Genomic DNA, 21,025 nt, shown 5'->3' with positions numbered 1-21,025 from the left:
GCTCTTTTTGTTCTCTTATCAACACAAGTTTTAATATTAAAAGCGTGCATTGTTTTCATCTGCCTGCTCGAACCTGCATGTTGGGCTCTACTGTAACTTCTGAAGTTCTTGGTTGGTAGGAGAGTGCAGGTGCAAGCCTGCAGAAGAAACCAAAACTCTGTAAAGGCAGGAAGTAAAGAATGTACCAGTCTATTCAGGGAACAAATGAAAACACTGAAGTGGAGAAAAGCCATTCCCATGCTGAGAATTATTGTATTAATGTAGAGCTTGTGGGAAGATGTATTTGAATTTTACTTACCTTTCTCCTTTACAGGAAGCTTACAGAAAGCTAAACTCCAGTGTCTTTTTTGAAGCCTAATGCAGGGCAAAAGCATAAGGCAGCGTGTCTCTACAGTTCTTGCATCAAGACATCCGGACGTGCCATTTTTCTACAAGATGTGATATGAACAATGCTTGATTTTAATTAGTTGCCACAAACCAGCCTTACCATGTTTCCATCATAACGATGGCTCCGTTCCTCCAAGTCTTTTTTCTGGCACAGGTAGAGAGGTCCCAGGGTGGTATCACCGCCAGGCGGTGGACTCGAGCTCTGCCCATCAGCTCTCCACCGTTGGTGAGTGGCGAGCACCCAGTGCAAGGGCAAAAGGCCAAAGGCCCCTTCCCACCCGGGAGGGAAGCACGGCCAAGTGCGATCGCTGAGGGGAGACTGCCGGGAGCGGGGCGAAGAGGCCTTTGCTTTCTCCAGTTTTGCTTCGGAGGAGGACCCCGGGCTGCGGTCTTTCTGAAATGATCAGCGTGATGGTCCCGGCTGGGGAGTAGCCGCGTCCCCCTCACGGGGGCTGCCCGTCCCCTCTCCCAGCCGTGCCTCTCCCTGCCCGGCAAGCCAGGAGAGGGCACCCCCTCAATGCCTAACCCCTGCCCTCCGTCCCCGCCGCCGCGGCTGCGGAGGTCCTGCGGGGAGTCCCGCAACGGCGGGAGGGCAGCCAGACCCTTTCGGCCCCCCGGCCCGCTCTCGGCGGTCTCGGGCTGGATCCAGCGGGCGGCGCTCGCCGGGTCAGCCGCCGCCTGCGCCCTGCGCTCCCCCTCAGGAGGGGGAGACATTGCCGGCGAGAGGAGAAACTCTCCCTGCTGCACCCTCCGCCTTCCTCAGCCTCCCCATCCCCACCGCCTTCCTTCTCTGGGGATACTGCAACGAGGCAGCGGGCGGTGGAGGGCTGCCGCCTCCCGCTCAGCAGCTTCCCGGAGTGCTGCGGGGATCGGGAGGAGGACAGTCCTCCTGACCGGTACCCTCCCTCGCCCTCTTGATTCCTTGAGTTACACCAGAAAGGGGGCAAGGCGGCAGCGAGCGGGGCGGCGGGGAGGGGGGAGCAGAGGGGGAGGGCTGCGCGCTGATGAGTGCTGCTCCTGCGAGATGCTGCACGCCCAGCTCCCAGCCGGAGGGGGGTAGCAGCCTCTGCCTCCGCCGACTCCTGCCGTTGCAAGGGCTGTTGCTGCCGCTGGACGCAATCTTCTCCCGACATGGAACTGCTTCTATCGTCGCCGCTGCTGGAGTGAGTGAGTGTAACGGGCAGAGCTAGCCGGCTGCATGGATGGATGTGTTTAGCTTTGTGAAGATTGGGAAGCTCTCCGGGTAGGTGTTTGCCGCTGCTGCTGCTCCGCGACCGGCGGGCGTCCCGCGGCTCCGGGCGCTGCCCCTGCCCGGCGGGAAGGGGGTGGGTTGCCCGGTGTGGGGAGCGACCGAACCGCGCTCAACTTCCTGGGCAAAGGGGCTCGGGGTCGGGGTGGGGCATCGGGCTCTCCCTGCCCCGGCACTGCCGGGGCCGCGCCGAGTGGCTGCTTGCCCTCTCCCTTCCTATCGGATAAACGTGCGGGTCCCGCGGCGGTCGCCTCTTGCTGCGGTGCGGCCGCAGTTGGATGAGAACCGTGTCCGCCTTGAAACAAGGGCATAAAGGGGTGATGGGAGCGGTTCTGGGAATGCAAAAGAGGCAACGGGAGCAGGAACCGGAGCGGCATGGGGGAGATGGTGGTGGTTTGAGGCGGGGTAGTCGCGTCGCCTCCGCGGGTGCGGAGCGGACAACTGTCATTTGCCGGGGAGGGGGGTTGAACTTCTGAGGCATCGGGGCACCGGCTGACAGCACCTTGCCGTTGGTGAAGGGGCTCGCCCGGCCCCTCCGCTTCCCTCCCGCGGTACGCGCTGCCTTGGACGGTGAAATCGTACACATAATCTGAGCGGTGCCCCTCTGCCGTTCCACGCGGGGATGGGCTTTGGGGCGCGATTGTGTTTGGCGTCCCTTATGTCTTGCTTGTAAGGCATATACTTCTCGCTGTGTAAATGAGCGGTTAATTAGGATTATTTTTGCTTTCCGAATGAATATTCTTTTTAATGGCCTCGGAGTTGAGGTCTCTATTCGTAGACTGTTGCATTTGCAGCTGGTAGCCAGGCCTGAAGCTGCATAGATGGATCAAGAGGCACAGCAGCCCTCGTTTAACGTGTGCTCACCATAGTTAAATGTAACCAGAGGAAGCCTCTGTCAGTAACGGAGAAATCGTGCTTTATCTCGAAGGTGTGCAATATAAAAGTATTCGAGTCTCAGGATTTTTTTCAGGGTTCTGGTGCGGGTAATCTTCCTAAAGGATTTAGCTTTGATCACAGTAACTAGGAGTGTTTCAAATTCTTATGATTCAGTGGTTCCTACACCATAGTTACCGTATCCTTTTCTGTTCATGAAGCACATATGAGTCTGAAATTGGGTGCTGTACAAAAAGGAGAGAGGCCTTGTTAAGGAAATACAAAAGCTGGCTTGCTCCAGCAGCGCTCAGGTAGGGAGCTTGTCAAAATGACAGATGATCTTTAAAAAACAAATACAGCATTTGTTACAGAACTTACAGAGTGCCACAGGTGCAGGCGTGGCCTTTATCCCCCCAAATTCCCACCATTGCACCTGACTGTGATTACAGCTCTGCTCATGGCGATGCCAGTGCAGAACAGCTGCTATCATTCAAGCACATCATTGTCTCATCCTGCTCACAGCAATTTTACACCATGTGACAGCTACAACACTAGCAGCTTGCTTGGTTTTCCTTGGGTCGTCTTACCGGCTGATACCGCTAGAGCTGTAGCAGCAGTAAATACAGGGGAAACTTTGACAAGAAGGAAAATACGCTCATACAGATAAGGAATAGGTCATGTAGAATGATATTTATTTCCAGGTAACTGGATTACTTGGCTTCTTCTATCTGTTTGGAAACAAGTGTTTTAGGAAAGGTCCCAGATCTTTGTGTCTCGTTTAAGCTAGAATCAAAGGTAGAGAAAGGGATGTGTTGCTTAGAAATGTTACTATGTAAGGTACATGGCAGTTTTTACACACATGTATACATTGTAAGTTTTGGTCTTTGTTAGTATGTATAAATTCTGTAGCTTTCTGCATACTTGACACTGCTGTTGCCAATGATGAGATTTTTATTTAACTAAAGGCAGATCACAGTATTTCTCCAGAAGAACCTGGAAGTTCTTTCTGAAATCCCAAGTTTCAAAGCTTATATCTGGCTTCACTTGATTAAAGGATGCGAAGTACTTAGGGATCAAGTTTGTCTTGTAGATAGCAGTAAATCATTTCTGTACTGAGCCCTCTTTTTGTTCTTAATTTTCTGGTTAAAAGACCTGATAGTTTATACAGGACTTTATTTGCTGTTTCCTTGGTAACAGCCAGGTATCCATTCCAATTTATGAGAGCTTCACGGAGCAGGCAGGTTCCAATATATACCCCATTTTTAATCACTCTGTGTTTGGGTTGAAAACTAGTTTGCCTGAAAATGCCAGTTCCTTCTCTGCTGTTAGAAAGAAGGCCTTCCTGAAAGAAAAGAGTGAAGTGGTAAGCAGTATTTAAGTGGGAGTGTGATCTCACAGGCACATTATCTACAGAAAGAAAGTTTTGGACTTGGCTGGTGCTGAACTTTTTATGAATTTATGTTTCTCCTTTTTTTTTTTTTTTTCTCCTAATTTTACTTTGTTGTGCATTCAGATCTCGTTTTAGGTTGCAAGTTGGCTATTACATTTGTAGTCTGCAGCCTTGATTCTGCAGGCAGTGGCACTGAAAACTCTGTTATGCATGGCTACTTGAAAGGATACTTCTCAAAGTCACTATTTTGTTTTAACTGATATGATGAGAATTTAAATTTTGCCTTGATCAATTAATGCATAGGAGCTTTTATCTAGGATAAACTTAAGATGGAGTATAAACTTTTAGAAGGTGGCTACTGGATATAAAATTCTACATAGCATATGTAAAACATTATTATGTTTTAATTATCTGTGCAGCTTTCTTATATGATACCTGTGTGTGTAAGGTCTTTTACAGACTCACTTATGCAGCAGCTTCAGCAGTTTTCCACAGTTGCTGGGTGAGTGGGGGATATGGGCATAATCTGGAAATGGGATATGTGCAGAAATGAGAGAAAACACTAGATTAGTTTTATGACAGATGTGATCTCTGGTAATCTTTTTCTTTCTTTGCCTTTGTAGGTCATTATGCATCAGATATAGATGCTTCATGGTAAGGGTTCTGTTGATTTCTAAAGATTGGAGATACCCATCTGACACTGAAAACAAAAATATTGTATAGTAATACTGGTTGCACTTTCACTGGTGTAGCCTCTGTCCCAACCCCCTTTTGGAAATTCACCAACCTAGTAATGGTCTGGTATAATTGTTTTGGTATAAATATGGTGGCCTCATTCTCTGGAGAAAGGAAAATCAACAAACAACCCTTTTCTTGTGGTGAATTTCCAAGTATAGGAATGATTGACATGCCGTGCTTAACTGATAAGTACTCCGATGTGAAGCTGTAAAAGACAGGTGAATATTTCTGTAGTGTGGGCTGCATAAGCATGTGTGGCATGTGTAGTGTCTGTAATTTGGAAGGGAGGATTAATACGATAGATAAGGTGCACATATAACCTGCCAGATTAGGTTGGATCAGAAGTCTCTCTTGCCTGATATTCTCTCTTAACTGCTTTCAGCAGCTGCTTGGAGAAAAAGTAGAACGAGCACAGGTATGAAGTGGTGATATGAGCGTAGGTATCGAGAGTGGAGGAAATGCTGAATATGAAATGGAGTGTTTTCAGATCAAGGTAAATCTGTGTAAGGGGCACAGTGCCAAGTTTCTAGGCTGTACTGGACAGATGAACAGTAGGTCAGAATAAAGAATGGAGGTTAGCAAGAGTTTAAGCCTGTATTCATAGAATATATTTTTAGTTAGAAAAACCTGTTTATTGGGAATGACTGTTCTCATGATGTCTGTAGATGTCAGTCCTATTTCAAAGCTTTCATAGCAGGATATAAAACTTTAATATGGAAAGATGTTTTATCTAGATACCACCTGAATGTGACTGAGCTGGGATGCACAACTCCTGTAACTCTGCCAAATAATGTTAGAGAATAACATGACTGTCCACATGAGTGGCCATCAGTCTGTAAGCTGTGGCAATACTGGTAAGGGTAGGTTGGACATCTCTGTCACACAGTTAACTTTGCGGGAGAAGTTCTGAGCTCATGCAAACCATTTGTCACCAGAAAGGAATCCTACCCAAAACCAGGGCTGCAGTATGGGGTTGGAAAGTAGAAATCTGCACTACCTCGTTACAATTGATGGAGAGTTAGCCCTGTATAACAAACAGGATACCAGCAGGAGTTGGACCTTGTCCTTAACAATGGTGCTAACTTGTGGAATGTGGTAGGTAAACCTATCATACGTGGATCTTTACTTTTCTGCTTGTGTTTTGCGTTGCCATCATTATTGTTGTTGTTTATTTGCCTTTGTAGGTCATTATGCATCAGATATAGATGCTTCATGGTAAGGGTCCTGTTGATTTCTAAAGATTGGAGATACCCATCTGACACTGAAAACAAAAATACAATTAAATGTATTCCTTTAAAAACTGGATGTGAATAGCCATATCCCTGCTGTACCTTTTGGAGTCAGCTTTAAAACAACAACAGAACAATCCCATAATCCTGCAATCTCTTCTATTCAGAGAGCATTAAAATATGTTGGTTTTTTTTTCCTGTGATTATGCTAAACCTGAGGCTGAGTTTCTCACTGAGGATGAACCTCTTACAAAGTTCTTTTTCATTGGACTGGATAAATCTTCTATTTTCACAACTTTCCGTAGCTGGGCATCTCTAATCGGGTAGATTGACTTGATACCTGCAGAAACATTTGGGCTTTTGGGTTCTTACTTCTTATTAATGTGAAGCATGTCTAAATAGACTCCAGATCTTGAAGTCTTCTTGTTGTATTTTTCAGCCTTTGTAGCCCTGTTCTGATCTTGTTCTCTCCAGATACTCTTTACATGTCCTGCCAAACTGGTGTGAAAGGTTCTCTCCTAGGTCTGTCTTAAAATCTAACAAGCCAGAAGCTGTGTTTGTAGATTCTGAATATTTGGTTCCGCTTTTTGCAGCGAATAAGGTTGCTTGGCTCCATGGTTTATTTTTATGTGGCCAAGCAGATGCACATTTCCAGATTTAAGGTTCTGAGATTAGTCAGTCAGTCTGTTTGATTTTTTGTTTGTTTGTTTATTTATTTATTTTTTTTTTAGGACTTTGAGAAGATTTTGGGATGCTTATCTGTCTTTAGTTTGTCAGCATAGCATCTTTCTTTCCCTGCTATTTTCCTTGTCATGTTTTTATTTCACTGTGATGTTTAAGAAGCCACCCTAATGCAGAGACGATTAAAACTGTGCTTAAGTTACTGATGCTATTTTACATATGACTTTTGGAACAATTTTTATGAGTACCCTTTGAAATGACAGTATCATAGTTGGTAAGACATTTTCAGTATTTACAAAAGACTGTGTCAGTAAGAAAGCCTATGATTATCCTTTTTTTATGCCTAAAGGAGGTAATTTAATTCTAAAAAGGATTTTATTACACTGGATGATAATTCAAATAACCATGAATTAAATTCACCTTTTTTTTCTTTGTTTTTTCTTTTTTCTTGAGGACTGCATTACATTTAGTGAAATATTTGTCTATTAACATTAACATAAGAGCTTTGCCTTTTATTATTTGTCTGTTTTGTTAGCTGGCACGTAGCACAATAGACACGTGATTTAACATCTGTAATGTTAGTAATGTTATATGTCATAACACAGCAGTTTAGAGATTTATTAAAATGACTCTTTATATTATGAACTATTCTAAACTTGTCAAGTGGCCAGTGAATGATGATGCAACTCTGCTAAATATGTATGTTCTCTAAATACTGTCTGCCTAGTGATACCGTGCTTGAAAGATGTAACCAGAAATAACCTTGTCTCTGGAAATTTTTGAGAAAGTATGAAAAAGAATTCCACAATTAATGCTTTTCTTTCCCCCTCTTGTATTAATTCCAAAGATGGAATGCAGACTTTAAGAATGGTGCTCTGATTTAAGAACAATCATAACACGTGCAAGTTCAGTATAATTGTTTCATTTCTAGAAGGATTGGTCTTTGACTTGCTTTTGTTTTCACTCTGTGATGTCAAATCCCTAGTGACATGGTTGTATTAAGAATCTTGGTGTAGTTTCTTTTTTAATCGCAGCTTGCATCAGTGTTCTTGTCTGTTCATATTTAAGTCAATCTGTTAATATTCTCATATGGTTTGAGACAATAGATGGAAAAGGTGGGATTTTTTTCTTTTTTCTATATTTGCGGGTACCAGGAAGAGCCTGAGTTTTTTCTTTAGGGTGTTTTTCTTTTTTTTTTTTTTTTTTTTTTTTTTGGCTTGTTTGTGTTTTTTTTGGTGGGTTGGTTACGGTTTTTTTGAGACCTGCCTATCTGTTCAGTCTGAATATTCAAGTACGAAATTTCAGTTAAATTGAAAAAAATTCCTTAACCATAACAGTAATACAAAATGAGGGTGTGTTTCCTTATTTTACAACATTCTAGGTCATTATGGAAGTGGACCAAGCTGTTCATAGAAAATACAAACCGTACCCCGAAATAATCAATGGATAGTGCTCTTAGTTCTGCTGGTAATGTGGCAGAGAAAGGGTATTTTACGGCTCTTGATCGCTTTTCAAGTATTTATGTCACTATGCAAACTTAATATCTGTCTGATGTGATGAAGAACTGAGTAAAGTCATCTGAAAACTACCATCTCCTGTAAAATAAACCATCATCTGGGAAGAAGGAGAAAAAATGTCTGCTACTGCTAAACCAGGACAGATCTGTAACAGTTGAAGACAGATAATGCAAAAAATCAAATGTGAGGAAGGGAAAAGTAGTTCTGGTTTCCAGTCCTACATACTGTGTCATGTACAAGTAGCTCTATTAAAGCTCTATGAAACCAGATGGGACCATCCAGGTACAAGAATTACTCGTTTTCAAGAACGTTTGCACATAACCTATTCAGGTCTACCACATCATGGAAACTTTTAGTGCTGATAAGGTATCTGTTTAAATATTGTAAGGACATGCGTTGAACAGGAAGGGACTTCTGATAATACGAAATTGCACTTAAAGCTGCTTTTTATATTCATGAGTTATCGTGATTAAAGTTTTCTGAAGTACCTTTAAGAAACTTGTGAACTGAAAAGGTTGTATGTTTATTGACGGCATGTTTGAAGACTTTTAAAAGAATCTGTGAGACCCAGTTTCTGACAATTATTCTATTGGCTAGAAATGAAACAAATAACAATGCCAATAGTATAAATTTCAGCAATTAATTGCATGTTAAAATGCTAGGAAATTCAACACTACTTAAAATCTAAAGATGTGAAAGTACATTTGAACTAGAAATGTGAAGTACTCCAGGACTCCTTTCTGACCTAAATCAGGACCTGGTGTTGTGGAAGTCTCTACCGTTATTCCTGTAGTGCTGAGTCTATAGAAACTATAGAACCAGGAATTTATTTTCAGTATTTTAAATTTCTGGTTTTATAGAAATTATTTTCATTGGTTTTAATGACCAATGATAAAGAACTTAAAGATGTTTTGAATGACTAAGAATGTCCTGAAGAAGTAGAATGAGTTTGGTGGTGGGTAATGCCAGGCTGCATCCTATTAAATAATTTTCACTGATGACTTACAATAGGAAAAGGATGTGATAAAAAGCTGATTAGTATATTTGAAGCAAAGTACTTTGTGAGATTTATTGCTTGGGCAAAAATAACTTCCTTTGATGTTAAGGAAAACGGTGATTGACTTGGGTGTTTTCACAACTGGTTTAAGAGTTAATATCTTCTTGTGGTTTAACCCCAGCCAGCAGCTAAGCACCACACAGCCTCTTGCTCACTCACTCCCTAGCCGGATGGGGGGGAAAGAGAATTGGAAGCGTAAAAGTTAGGAAATTTTTGTGTTAAGATAAGAGCAGTTTAATAATTGAAATAAAAGAATAATAGCAACAATAATAGTAACAATTTGTAATGGAAAGGAAAGAGTAACAGAGAGAGAAATAACGCCCAAGAAAGGCAAGTGATGCTTACCATGACTGATTGATGCCCAGACAGTCCCTGAGGAACAGCCTCCAGGCCCACCTTTCCCGCAGCTTTATATGCTGACCATGATGCTGTATGACGTGGAATATCCCTCTGGTCAGTTGACGTCAGCTGTTCTGGCTGTGCTCCCTCCCAGCTCCTTGTGCACCCACAGCCTCCTTGCTGGTGGGGTGGGGTGAGGAGCAGAAAAGGCCTTGGCTCTGTGTAAACACTGCTCAGCAAAAGCTAAAACATCCCTGTGTTATCAACACAGTGTTTCTGGCACAAATCCAAAACACAGCACCATACTGGCTACCATGATGAGAATGAACTTAATCCCAGCACGTAGCTTTAGATGAAACACTTGAAATTGTCAGTGGGGATTGAATGTAAGCCTTTTCATTTTAATTATTATAAAGCTAGTGAGTGGAATTGCTGGGTATCAGTTTCAGCAGTGGTAATTTGTGAAGGTAAGGTTTTGGAGAACAGATGAATATCTTGCAAGATTTTGAGAACCATTGGTAAGAAGATTTGCATGGAGAATAAAAGGAAGGTCGTGAAGACAAAGAAGGAATATCTGTATGCTAAACTCAAGTGTTGAGAATGAATCCCTTTATGATCTGGTGCTTATTAAAGCTTATTTTTGGGTTCTGCTTGAGATTTTTGAAGATTTAAGGGGAAGAGACTTGGGATATTGGAATGTAGTATGCCTTTTTTTTTTTTTTTTTTAAGATACAGGAAGTGTATATGTGTGGATTGATGAAAATTACTTTAGTGATTTACATTAACAATCAAAAAGGCCAATAAAGTGTCCCTTCTATTCCTCAGAATTTATTTCTGTATGTGTTCTTTTTTGTTTGTTTTGGGGGAGTGGTGGAGAGAAGACATAATTCTTGAAAATAACCTCATTTAGGAAGAAAATGTAAGATTAGTATTTGTAAAATTTTGTTGTAATGATTGTATCCTATTTAGAATGAAGATTTTCCAGAGGTTTTTGCATGACTTAGTTTTTATCATTCAGTTGAACTGTCAGCCTTTCTTGTGTAAGGGTTTGCACATTTATATAAAATACTCTTCTGGCATTAAGCAGCCTATAAGTTTTTGCTTACCTTGCCTATAGATTTTGCAGTTTCACTGTTTGCTTTTAATCTTGAATTTGTGGTTTTATTACTCTTGATTTGGCACTACTCATGTATTTAGAGAGCAAAATGCTCATCATTCTATGGCAGTAAATGCTACCAGAAGCACTAACAGTTGTATCAGCCATGTAGAACAAGCTAGACATGCGTTACAAGTCCGAGCTGCATGTATTCCACTTGTGCAGAGTATTTGACTGAAATAGAGCAGTAGAGAACTGGAGAAATAGTCCCTATCTAAGAAGATTAGTAGCGCCAGGATGCTTCATATCAAGAACCTGAATCCCTCAACAATGCCACTGACTTCAGCTTGCTTTTAATGTGGCTATCACAAGCATGATTTCTTGAAGCATCAATAAAAGGAGCATAAGAGAGTGGAGACTGTGGTTGCACAGAACAGCCCACCCCAATGATGCTAAAGTTAAAGCTTTTCTTTGCTTAAGACATTAGGCCTTTATCCCACAGAAAATGGAAAGTTACTCTAGCACTAGCTTTAAGGCCTTGCCTACTCTAGAAAGAAGTAGGCTGTTTATTTAACTGCAATACATAACAAGTTGCACAACTTCAGCACAGAAAAGACAAGTGTCACTTGTTCTGACTGTACGATGTGACTAATCAAGTCAAAATGTGGTTTATGTGTTCAGGTAGAAATGATAAAAATTCTCTTTTTTTTTTTTTTTTTTTCTTCACTGCCAGTAGGTTGTGGATCATATGAAAATTGTAATTTCAAGGCTTCTGCTTTTCTTTATTTTTTACTTGTTGAAACCTCAGATGTTACTAACCAAAATGTTAATTTTTATATTTGAAGAAAAATTATTTTTTCCCAGGGAGAGAGGCATATAACTTTCTCATGAAGTTGGCTGCATGCCTAGGTTTTTACTTTGCACTATGTATTGTAGGTTACCTGTCATGTTTTACAAGGACTGCATTTTCTTCTGCCAGGGCATATAGAAGAGGGACAGAGAAGAATTGTGCATGGGGAATGATCTGTACTTGAGTATTCTGCTGTGAGGGCAGGGTGAATAGCGGCTACAGCATGTAACAGGAGAAGAGCAGCAGAGGTAGGAAGAGAGAAGAAACTGAAGAAAGAAAGTTAATGAATGTTGTATTGGATGAGGTCTTGTTTACTGTGAGTGAACTGAAGTAATTGTTCAATTGTTGGAGCACAGGAGGTTCCATGTGAACATCAGGAAAAACTTCTTTACTGTGAGGGTGACAGAGCACTGGAACAGGTTGCCCAGGGGGGTTGTGGAGTCTCCTGTGTTGGAGATATTCGAGGCCCGGCTGGACAATTTCCTGTGTGATGTACTCTAGGTTACCCTGCTCTTGCAGGGGGGTTGGACTAGATGATCTTTTGAGGTCCCTTCCAGCCCTTGGGATTCTGTGATTCTGTGATTAGCTGATCTTTATGTGAAGATGAACTTGCATTGTTGCCTGGCTAGGAGCTTATTTGCTTCATAAAGGTGGTTGAATTTAATTCGTTGGATGTGCTGTAATTTGAAAAATAAAAATTAAAAAAAAAAAGGGAAGAAATCACTCCAGCATTGCAATAGAAAAACGATCTTTTTTTTCTTTAAGGTCTTGAGTTTCTTACTGAAACTTTCTTTCTCCAAGAGGTTTCTGGGCTGAGCTTGCTCAAGCTCAACACAAGAAATAAGGTGGTCCTTGTTTCCCTGTCTATCTGTGGCTTGAGAAACACTGTAATCAGGATGGTGGTTTTTTCAGAGTGAAGCTCATCCCTTGCACTTGATGATTGGTGAGACCTGTTTTCCACTCCCCCCCCCCTTAAATGCAAATAGCTTCAAAATCCATAGTAATTTGGGAATGTGCTTATATTTTATGATGTCATAAAAATACCCCCCAAACCAGAAAGAATTCTTTCTTTTTTTTTTTTTTTTTTTTTTCTTATTGGCATAGTAAAGAATTAGGAGTGGGCCCTGGCACTCTGAAGCACTTGAATGGAACACTGCTGTACTATGGTTGACCTCATGTAACTGCTGATGGCTGGAGGCCTCATGAGACTGTGGGGTCTGATCTTTGCTTTCTTCTGTCTTTTTTCCCCCTCATCTTGTTCCCTGCAGGTCTTTATGTACCTTTTACACCATGGTGAGTTATTTCAGGGACTAAAACCACTATAAAACTGGTTTTGGTATGTTTCTTTTTTGCTAATATAAATACCTAAACTGGCCTGACAGAAGCAATTGAAGCATTTTGTCTTGGGCAGCAAGGTGGAAGGGGAGGAAGGAAAGTGGGACTTCTGACACCTGAGTAGCTCAGATACGTTGCACCACATTTCGTGGTGTGAAGCTGTGGTTAGAGACTTCCAATCTGGGAACCGAGAAGTGGGGAGGCTATGTTAGAACCCCACAGCCAAGCGAATCTAGGGAGAGGAGGGTGTCCTGGAAAAGATCCATTGGGGTGGAGATAAACTGCTTCAGCCCCTCTGAAGTTTCTCAAGTCTTTCCTGATTCCTCTGGCTTCCCTGTCTCCACCTTCTCCTACCTTTGGATTCTGTTCTGTGACTTCAAGAGAGTTGGCTTTGCCTGAGCACCTGCAAAAAGCGCAGGTTCTGCATGCTAAATGCAGCTTTCGTGTATCATGCACATGCTGGTGTATCAAGGTATTCTACCGTTGCTCTTGTGCCTTACAGTCTAAAGAAACTGTATTCTTATTAGCATGAATCATTCTAAACAGCAGATTTCTTTTCCTATCTTTACCTTACTAGGCAGGAGAAAAGAGCTGTTGTTCAAGGGACTGATTTTCGCGCATTGCTGCAGATGAACTGTCCAGGGCAAAGGAGAGGTTGTTTAAATTTTATTGTTTTATTTTGTTTTGCTTTATTTTGTTGCTTCATAGCAGTAAGTTTTCGGTTATATCCTTCCCATGTGTATGTTTTCCAGGTTCTGGAAGCTGTCTGAAGAGATAAAAGGTTTCTTTTCAAATGCTCTATTTCTGAATTTTGAAAGAACATCTTACAGAAGCTAGTGTAGTCTTTGCTGCTTCTGAAACCACAAAAAACAACTAGAGACTATTAATGGCTTGCTTTTCAAATGCTCTTAATTTCTAAGCTGGAAATAGGAGTTTTATAGATACATTAGTTAACCCAATTCAAACAATACGGCTTTCTTTTTTAAACACAGACAGGAGTAAACTTCAAGGAGTTTTCACAGAGTGATTTTTCAGTTCCTGCTATATCTTCTGTCATTCCTTATGCATATATGGCACTTTAGTAGCACCTTCTTTGTCATTTTCAAGCTTTGAGGTGTTTACCTGTCAACTCTACCACATCATTGAAAATGTGGGCTAAGGAAGGTAGTGGTTATGGTGATCTTGAAAGCTACATCTAAAGGATCACTATATACTCCCCAACTAATTATTCCATTGGAAAATTTTAATTAAGAACTACTCAATTTCCTTGGGCTTGTTTTTTTAATTATTTACAAATACAGAATATTGAAGGAAGTACTGTGAGGATGCACAGTTATAAATACTGTCGTTTTTACTTTTTTTGTCTGGATAGCTAACACGATGAAGCTGAGTGACTAATATTTAGTATGTCTTAAAGAAGACCACTTTATAAGTAATATTCTTGGAAAATGAGTAATGGGATACAAGCTTGTTTTGTCTTTGTTGACATACTTGGATAAAAAACTTCTGATATCTTTATATTCCATGCTGAATATATTGCATATTTGTTTATTGAAAACAAAGTGGATTTGTTCATTTGGTTTTTTTCAAAGCAAAACATTCATTATTAGGTATTTAGTACCTACAGGTATCATTGAGATCTTTTGCAGGCCTTGTTGAGAAAGGGATATTCCTAAAAGGAAGTGGCAGTGGCAGTGTGGGAAGCTGGCAGATGCTTTGCCCCTGAAAATTGTTACCACCCTTGCCCTGTTGGATTCAAGATGTCCACGGACCCTGGGTGTGCTACCTGTTGCGGTGATTGTTTAATAGGTTTAATAGTAGATGACTATGTAAAGGGTAAGGGAGGAACCTTCGCTCTTCCAGTTGTCAGTGCAAGCTTACTGCTTCATCTCAACAGAAGTACTTTGTATTTATAGAATGGTAGAATGTTCATCTGCTTTTTGTTGCATTTTCTAAAGCTCGTTTCCACCTATTGTGTTCTGTGGCCTTGAAATGAATAGACAAGTGTATGCTTGTGGAAGTGTTTCCCTTTCATTTGTGTTCATTAGCCATTAATGTCAAAGCTTATCCCAGTTTTTCATGTTAGGTGCTGCTTCTCAAAAAGAGAAATTCTGTTTTCAGGCAAAATGTGTTTCTTTCATGGGACAAGATAAAGTAGTGTTAGTTGTTTTTTTTTTTTTTTTTTTATTACAAATGGTTCCTAGTTCAGTGCTGCAATAAGCAGCTTTCTAATTAGAGGACATAATACCTGTCCTACTGGGCATTATCTCAAAATGGCTGACATTTATTTTAGCTGCATGAAATATTATTGGATCAACATATGTTTGCCAAGCTATAATGATAACAACTGACATTTATGCTCTACAGTGCTCAAAATACTCTTTTTTGCATCTCTAAATGTGGTGGTAAACAGAAATCAGTTTGTCTCTTAATTTCTGTGATATGATATGCTGCTTTATTTCCTTTCCCCCTTCCTCTCATTCCCCTCCAATCAGTTTTCCACTTGAGCAGCTTTCTTATGCTAGAACCTCTGCTTTCACAATGGGTTCTTAATGCTGGCTCACAACTTGTCATGATTGTTTGGCAGTATTGGCAGGGATGGGGGGGAGGGGGAGGTACTCTGACCACAAGAAGATACCTTCTTACATCAGATTTTTTGGTATTATTTAGTTCAATATTCTGGCTCTTAAGGGTGTTGTGATGGGTTATAGGTAGTTTCTGCTTTCCTTTATACTTGACTTAAAGTTTGTGTAGTGCCATGTTAAACGATAAGGAAACTTCAGTATTTGTGTGATCTTTGCAAAAGTTTGGTAAGTAAGGAGAGCATGGCTGTTTTGTTTTTCAAATGCATACAGTCATTTTATTTCCTTTTCACTTGCTCATTTTTTACTTTTTGAATGGAATGATACAGCCCTTATAACTAAAATGTGGTGGTTTTTTTTTTTCCTTTCCAGTCAAACTGCATAGGCCAAATAACCCTGTGTATAGCATTTGTTTACAAAGTAAATAACAGTGAAACTTGAATCGCAGCCAAAACTTTCTTTGTAAGCTCTGATTTCATCTGGTAGGACCTGATTGTCCCAGATGCTGGTTCTTTTTGGCTAGTCAACCACAACTGGCCCCACATATCCTGACTGGAATTAATGAAACACCTTCAGCACAGTGCTGCAGTAGCTACAGCTGTCAGGTTGGTTGAGGGAAGGAAACCTGCTATACATTTTTAAGGTCTGCTTCCCTATGCTGATGAAGTGCTTATAAATATGACAGTTCTCAGACTTGGTAGATTCTTCAGCTGGGATGTAAAATTTGCATTACATTTCCTGGGTGACACGATCTATTCTCCAAACTAGCAAGCTCAGTCCAGCAAATGTTTTGAATAATTTGCTGAATAACTGGCATTAATAATGACAAAAGAATTGCATGTATAGGGATATAAGGGTGTGTAAATGCACCAGTGTTCACACATGCCCACTCAGGTTACAGTACAGTTCCTATAAAATGTTTATTGAGAGTCTTTGCTATATACATGTTAGAGTCATTTGGGAGGCAAAGACCACGACTTTCCACCCTTAAGTTAGACTTCCATAACTCATACCTATTGCGTTGAAAGTTATGGTGGTTTCACAGTAGAAGAAAAAAATACTACATCTCTGCAGGAAGGAGTTTTTACAGTTTAGTGGATGGTGACTTGTTTAGTATTCTTTGACATTTATTGACACATACAGAAAATGTAAATACTCAAACAGTGATAATGATCGCGGTCAACTGGATGGAAAACTCTAATCATCAGCCACTGACTGTGCCTGGGCTTGATGTAAAGGTCAAACCACAGAATTAATCTGCCACCTGGTAAAATATGGGAGAGAACTGTTATTCCAGAAGAAACCAGTGATTCTGATTACCCAATTGTGTATTTCTTTTGATGTCCTGATTATGAGGAAAAAAAAAAACAAACCAAAAACAAACCAAAGACAATTTTTTCTATATTTTTTCCTCTTAGAAAGAACTACTTGTTGATTCTCTATGAGCTAATGAAAGCTGACTTCCAAATGAGGATGCCAAATCATCAGCAATTTTTTTGGAATTTAAGACTGCCTTTGGCATTACTTTGTATCAGCTAGGTATTGGGCCTTATTTAAGAAATTTTCTAAAGGACACCTATTTCAATGTGGAATTGTCTTAAAACATGCTTTTTCTTTTTCTTGGTTTTTTTTTGTTTTTTTTTTTTTTTTTTTTTTAACCCAAAAGGTATAAAGTATGCCTGCTTTCTTCTGCTTTCCTCTGTCGCATGTCCCTGTAGTGATTCTGACTGATTACAGTGGCCCTTGGTGGTGACAGAAGAATGGATCACCTGCAGTCTGCTCGGCTTGCTTCTGGATTTAGCCAAGAGTCTGTTCTCTTGGATGGGAACTGCATAAGCACTGCTGATACCTTCTCTCCCTCCAACCCCCCCCCCTTCATTTTTATCTTAAACAGGTCAGAAAATCTGGGGACATGCTTTTACTGGGAATGTTTAGTGTGACCGTGTCTGTTAGTAATTTGGAAGTTTTTATGCGTTTTGCTAGGTTATAACTTCTTAACCATTTGCAAAATAAACCCTTGTATTTTCCTGTGTTACTTGTGGAAAAGCCTGTCAGCATTCAATGGCAGGATCTAAAAAACAGAGTGTTCTGTTCATTGACTAGGTAGGAAATGGACTTGGCAGCATTTTTTAAAGAACTGCTTTGTTTCTGTTGTTATGGGGAGTATATTATAAGATCCAGTGAGATAATCCACTCTCACCTGGAACATTGTGCTTAGTTTCAGGTACTGTTTTTAAAAAAACAAAGCTGGAGGAAAGGAAGAATTTCCACATGCTGGTGAAGTATAGTATTTGGGGACTGATAAAAAGAAGGATGCTTTCTTAACGATATACAAACCTAAACTTTTAGGTGAGGTTAAGTGTGGGGTTTGATTTTTATCCTTTTTCCATCAAAATCTTTGGACCTCCAGAGCATTTAAAAATAAACAAAAGGCAAAGCAGACTTAAGAAGGAGAAGTTATCTGCAGTTTATGTGCACTTTATCCATGGGTCCTGAAGGATCTGGCAAATGAAGTTGCTAAGCCACTGTCCATCATATTTGAAAAATGATGGCAGTCAGGTGAAGTTCCTGATGACTGGAAAAAGGGAAATATAACCCCCATTTTCAAGAAGGGGAAAATGGATGACCCGGGGAATTACAGACCAGTCAGTCTCACCTCTGTGCCTGGCAAAATCTTGGAGCAGATTCTCCTGGAAGGCATGCTAAGGCACATGAAAACCAAGGAGGTGGTTGGTGACAGCCAGCATGGCTTCACTAAGGGGAAATCCTGCCTGACCAATTTGGTGGCCTTCTATGATGGGGCTACGGAACTGATGGACAGGGGCAGAGCAGTTGACGTCATCTACCTGGACTTGTGCAAAGCGTTCGGCACTGTCCCACACGACATCCTTGTCTCTAAATTGAAGAGACATCAATTTCATGGGTGGACCACTCGGTGGATAAAGAACTGGCTGGATGGCTGCACGCAAAGAGTTGTGGTCAATGGCTCGATGTCCGGCTGGAGATCGGTAACGAGTGGTGTCCCTCAGGGATCAGTGTTGGGACCGGTCTTGTTCAACATCTTTTTTGGTGACATTGAGTGATTGAGTGCGCCCTCAGCAAGTTTGCTGATGACACCAAGCTGTGTGGTTCGGTTGATACGCCGGAGGGAAAGGATGTCATCCAGAGGGACCTTGACACGCTTGTGAGGTGGGCTAATTGCCCACCATGTCAAGTGCAAGGTCCTACATCTGGGTCGGAGCAATCCCAGGCACAGCTACAGGTTGGGCAGAGAAGAGATTCAGAGCAGCCCTGCAGAGAAGGACTTGGGGGTGTTGGTCAATGAGAAAATGAACATGAGCCGGCTTCAGTGTGCACTCGCAGCCCAGAAAGCCAACTGTATCCTGGGCTGCATCAAGAGGAGTGTGACCAGCAGGTCGAAGGAGGTGATCCTGCCCCTCTACTCTGCTCTTGTGAGGCCTCACTTGGAGTATTGTGTGCAGTTCTGGTGTCCTCAGAGTAAAAAGGACATGGAACTGTTGGAACAAGTCCAGAGGAGAGCCACGAGGATGATCAGGGGACTGGAGCACCTCGCATATGAAGACAGGCTGAGAAAGTTGGGGCTGTTGAGCCTGGAGAAGAGAAGGCTGCGTGGAGATCTCATAGCTATAGGGGGGCTATAGGGATGTTGGGGAGGGACTATTCATTAGAGACTGTAGTGATAGGACAAGGGGTAACAGGTTAAAACTTAAACACGGGAAGTTTAGATTGGATATAAGGAAAAAATTCTTTACTGAGAGGGTGGTGAGGCACTGGAATGGGTTGTCCAAGGAAGTTGTGAATGCTTCATCCCTGGCAGTGTTCAAGGCTGGGTTGGATGAGGCCTTGGGTGACATGGTTTAGTGTGAGGTGTCCTTGCCCATGGCAGGGGGGTTGGAACTAGGTGACCTTAAGGTCCTTTCCAACCCTAACTGTACTATGATTCTAAGTTTTATAGAACAGTGTATCCAACATAAATGAACCCCTGTTCAGTGGTTGTGCTCCTTTAAAGCTTTAGATATAATCAGGAGTTAAACCCTTCTGGAACTTGATAGTCTGATCTTGCATAAAATGTATTAGAATATCCATTTTTTGTGGCATGTGTTTTAACTTCCACCTGATGAAATTGGGCAAAAAGGTTGAGAGGTTAGTCTACTGCAGATTTCAGCCATGTTTGGCCTTAGTATGTATGTGGGGATGAGGTGACATGAGGAAAATATTTAAAACACTTGCATTTTTTTTTCAAGCATTCCATTCTGTTTGGGAATGTAACGTTATTACAAGAAAAAAACCGTAAGCCTTACAGATTTCATATGCTTCATTAGGAAAAGTATACTCTCATCCATTTTCCACAGACTGCAGCACATAGCAATTCTTAATAGAAACTGTAATTTAGAAGGGTATACAGACTGCGGCAGTCTGTATATGTTGGTTAAAACAAAATTGAATTTTATCACCATTTTTCCATTCAGAGAGGATAAACAGTAAATAAAGTGTTGAGAATCTGGAAGACATGCTATTGGTCGGCTGATGAATGTTTCTTGGTAAATTGTATTATGATGACTTACATTTAGATTTCTCCAGGATTTTTTCAGTAGTTTAAATGTTTATCTACATGAACCGCAGAATAAACCAAAAAGCATGGATGGTTAGAGGTAAGCCACCTACTCTGGAGTGTCCCTACGTTTGCTATTTGGTATGTTCAAAGGGAGCTGCTCTTACCCGATGTCATGTATGTTAACTTGCCTTCTGTGCAAGTTTATAAGCACCACTTCTGGAGTTGTCAACAGACCATGAAGAATTGGTTGCTTTTGAACAAATCTTTCCATAAACTATAACTGCTGTATGCCAATTAAGATTTTATAGGTGGTAAGGCAAGCGTGTAGGTGAACTCGAGATCGCAAGTCATTGCAGATGGGCTATCTTGTCAAATTTTGGTGACCTCTTAAGCTTCAGAAGAGTCAAGTAACTTTGTTACCACAAAAAAACCCCAACCAAAACCCCATCTTTAAATGAGAATTTACACCTTGTTCCTGAGGCTATTGAGTGTTCCAGACCAGTTCATGTTGGCTAATGCAGAATACCAGATGTCCCTGATAAGCAGATCTCGGAAACCAATTGGCAGTGGCTAGTAGAAAATATCAGGCACAATGGTGTTGCAGAATTTCTGCCCTTCTTTGAAGTCTGAGCATTTCACATCCCTTCTGAAGGCTTGAGGTCTGAGCCAACATCTGTCACTCCTGACTACCAGGCATTTGGGTATTTCAGGGGAAAAGAATTTAGTTGCAAATACAAAAAAGAAATTGGAGCTGTGAAGAATATAATGTCTGACTGTTGAGTAGTTGCAATTGGCTGGGGCATCTGCCTATGAAAGGGAATCCTTGGTTTCCAGCCCCTTTTCCTACATTTAGCCACAGCTTTTATTCTGTGACATTCTAACACAGTCATGCAGAGAAAAGCCCAAGGCTTAGGGTTCCCAACAGCCAGCAGCATCTGCAGCTTCTCTCTAACATTGCCTCATTCCGTTAACAATTTCCAAGTCATTCTTATAGACAAAGGTGCCTAAATTATGTTCCTCCCTCCCTTCCTCAACTTCTGCCTCTTTCTAATCTCATTTTTTTAGCATATATCCCACCTGTTCCAAAGAAAAACAGGTGAATTTATTTGCTCTTTTCCAACCAAGA

At 41.3% G+C, this 21,025-nt stretch overlaps 1 protein-coding gene across 2 annotated transcripts in view; it reads left to right on the top strand.

Moving 5' to 3' along the window:
- Window positions 1–1,589: 1,589 nt before the first annotated feature.
- Window positions 1,590–21,025, top strand: part of FRMPD4 (FERM and PDZ domain containing 4) — a gene marked incomplete at both ends in the record, with an annotated part of 301,819 nt that continues 282,383 nt past the window's right edge. For both annotated transcript variants that reach the window (XM_080612877.1, XM_080612876.1), the window contains one exon: window positions 1,590–1,630. In XM_080612877.1, the coding sequence (XP_080469003.1) occupies window positions 1,590–1,630 (41 nt within the window). The remainder of the gene's footprint in view (window positions 1,631–21,025) is intronic.

The sequence above is a fragment of the Psittacula echo genome, assembly GCF_963264785.1.
Source record: "Psittacula echo genome assembly, chromosome: 3".
Lineage (NCBI taxonomy): Eukaryota > Metazoa > Chordata > Aves > Psittaciformes > Psittacidae > Psittacula > Psittacula echo.
This window is presented reverse-complemented; position numbering and strand designations above follow the sequence as displayed.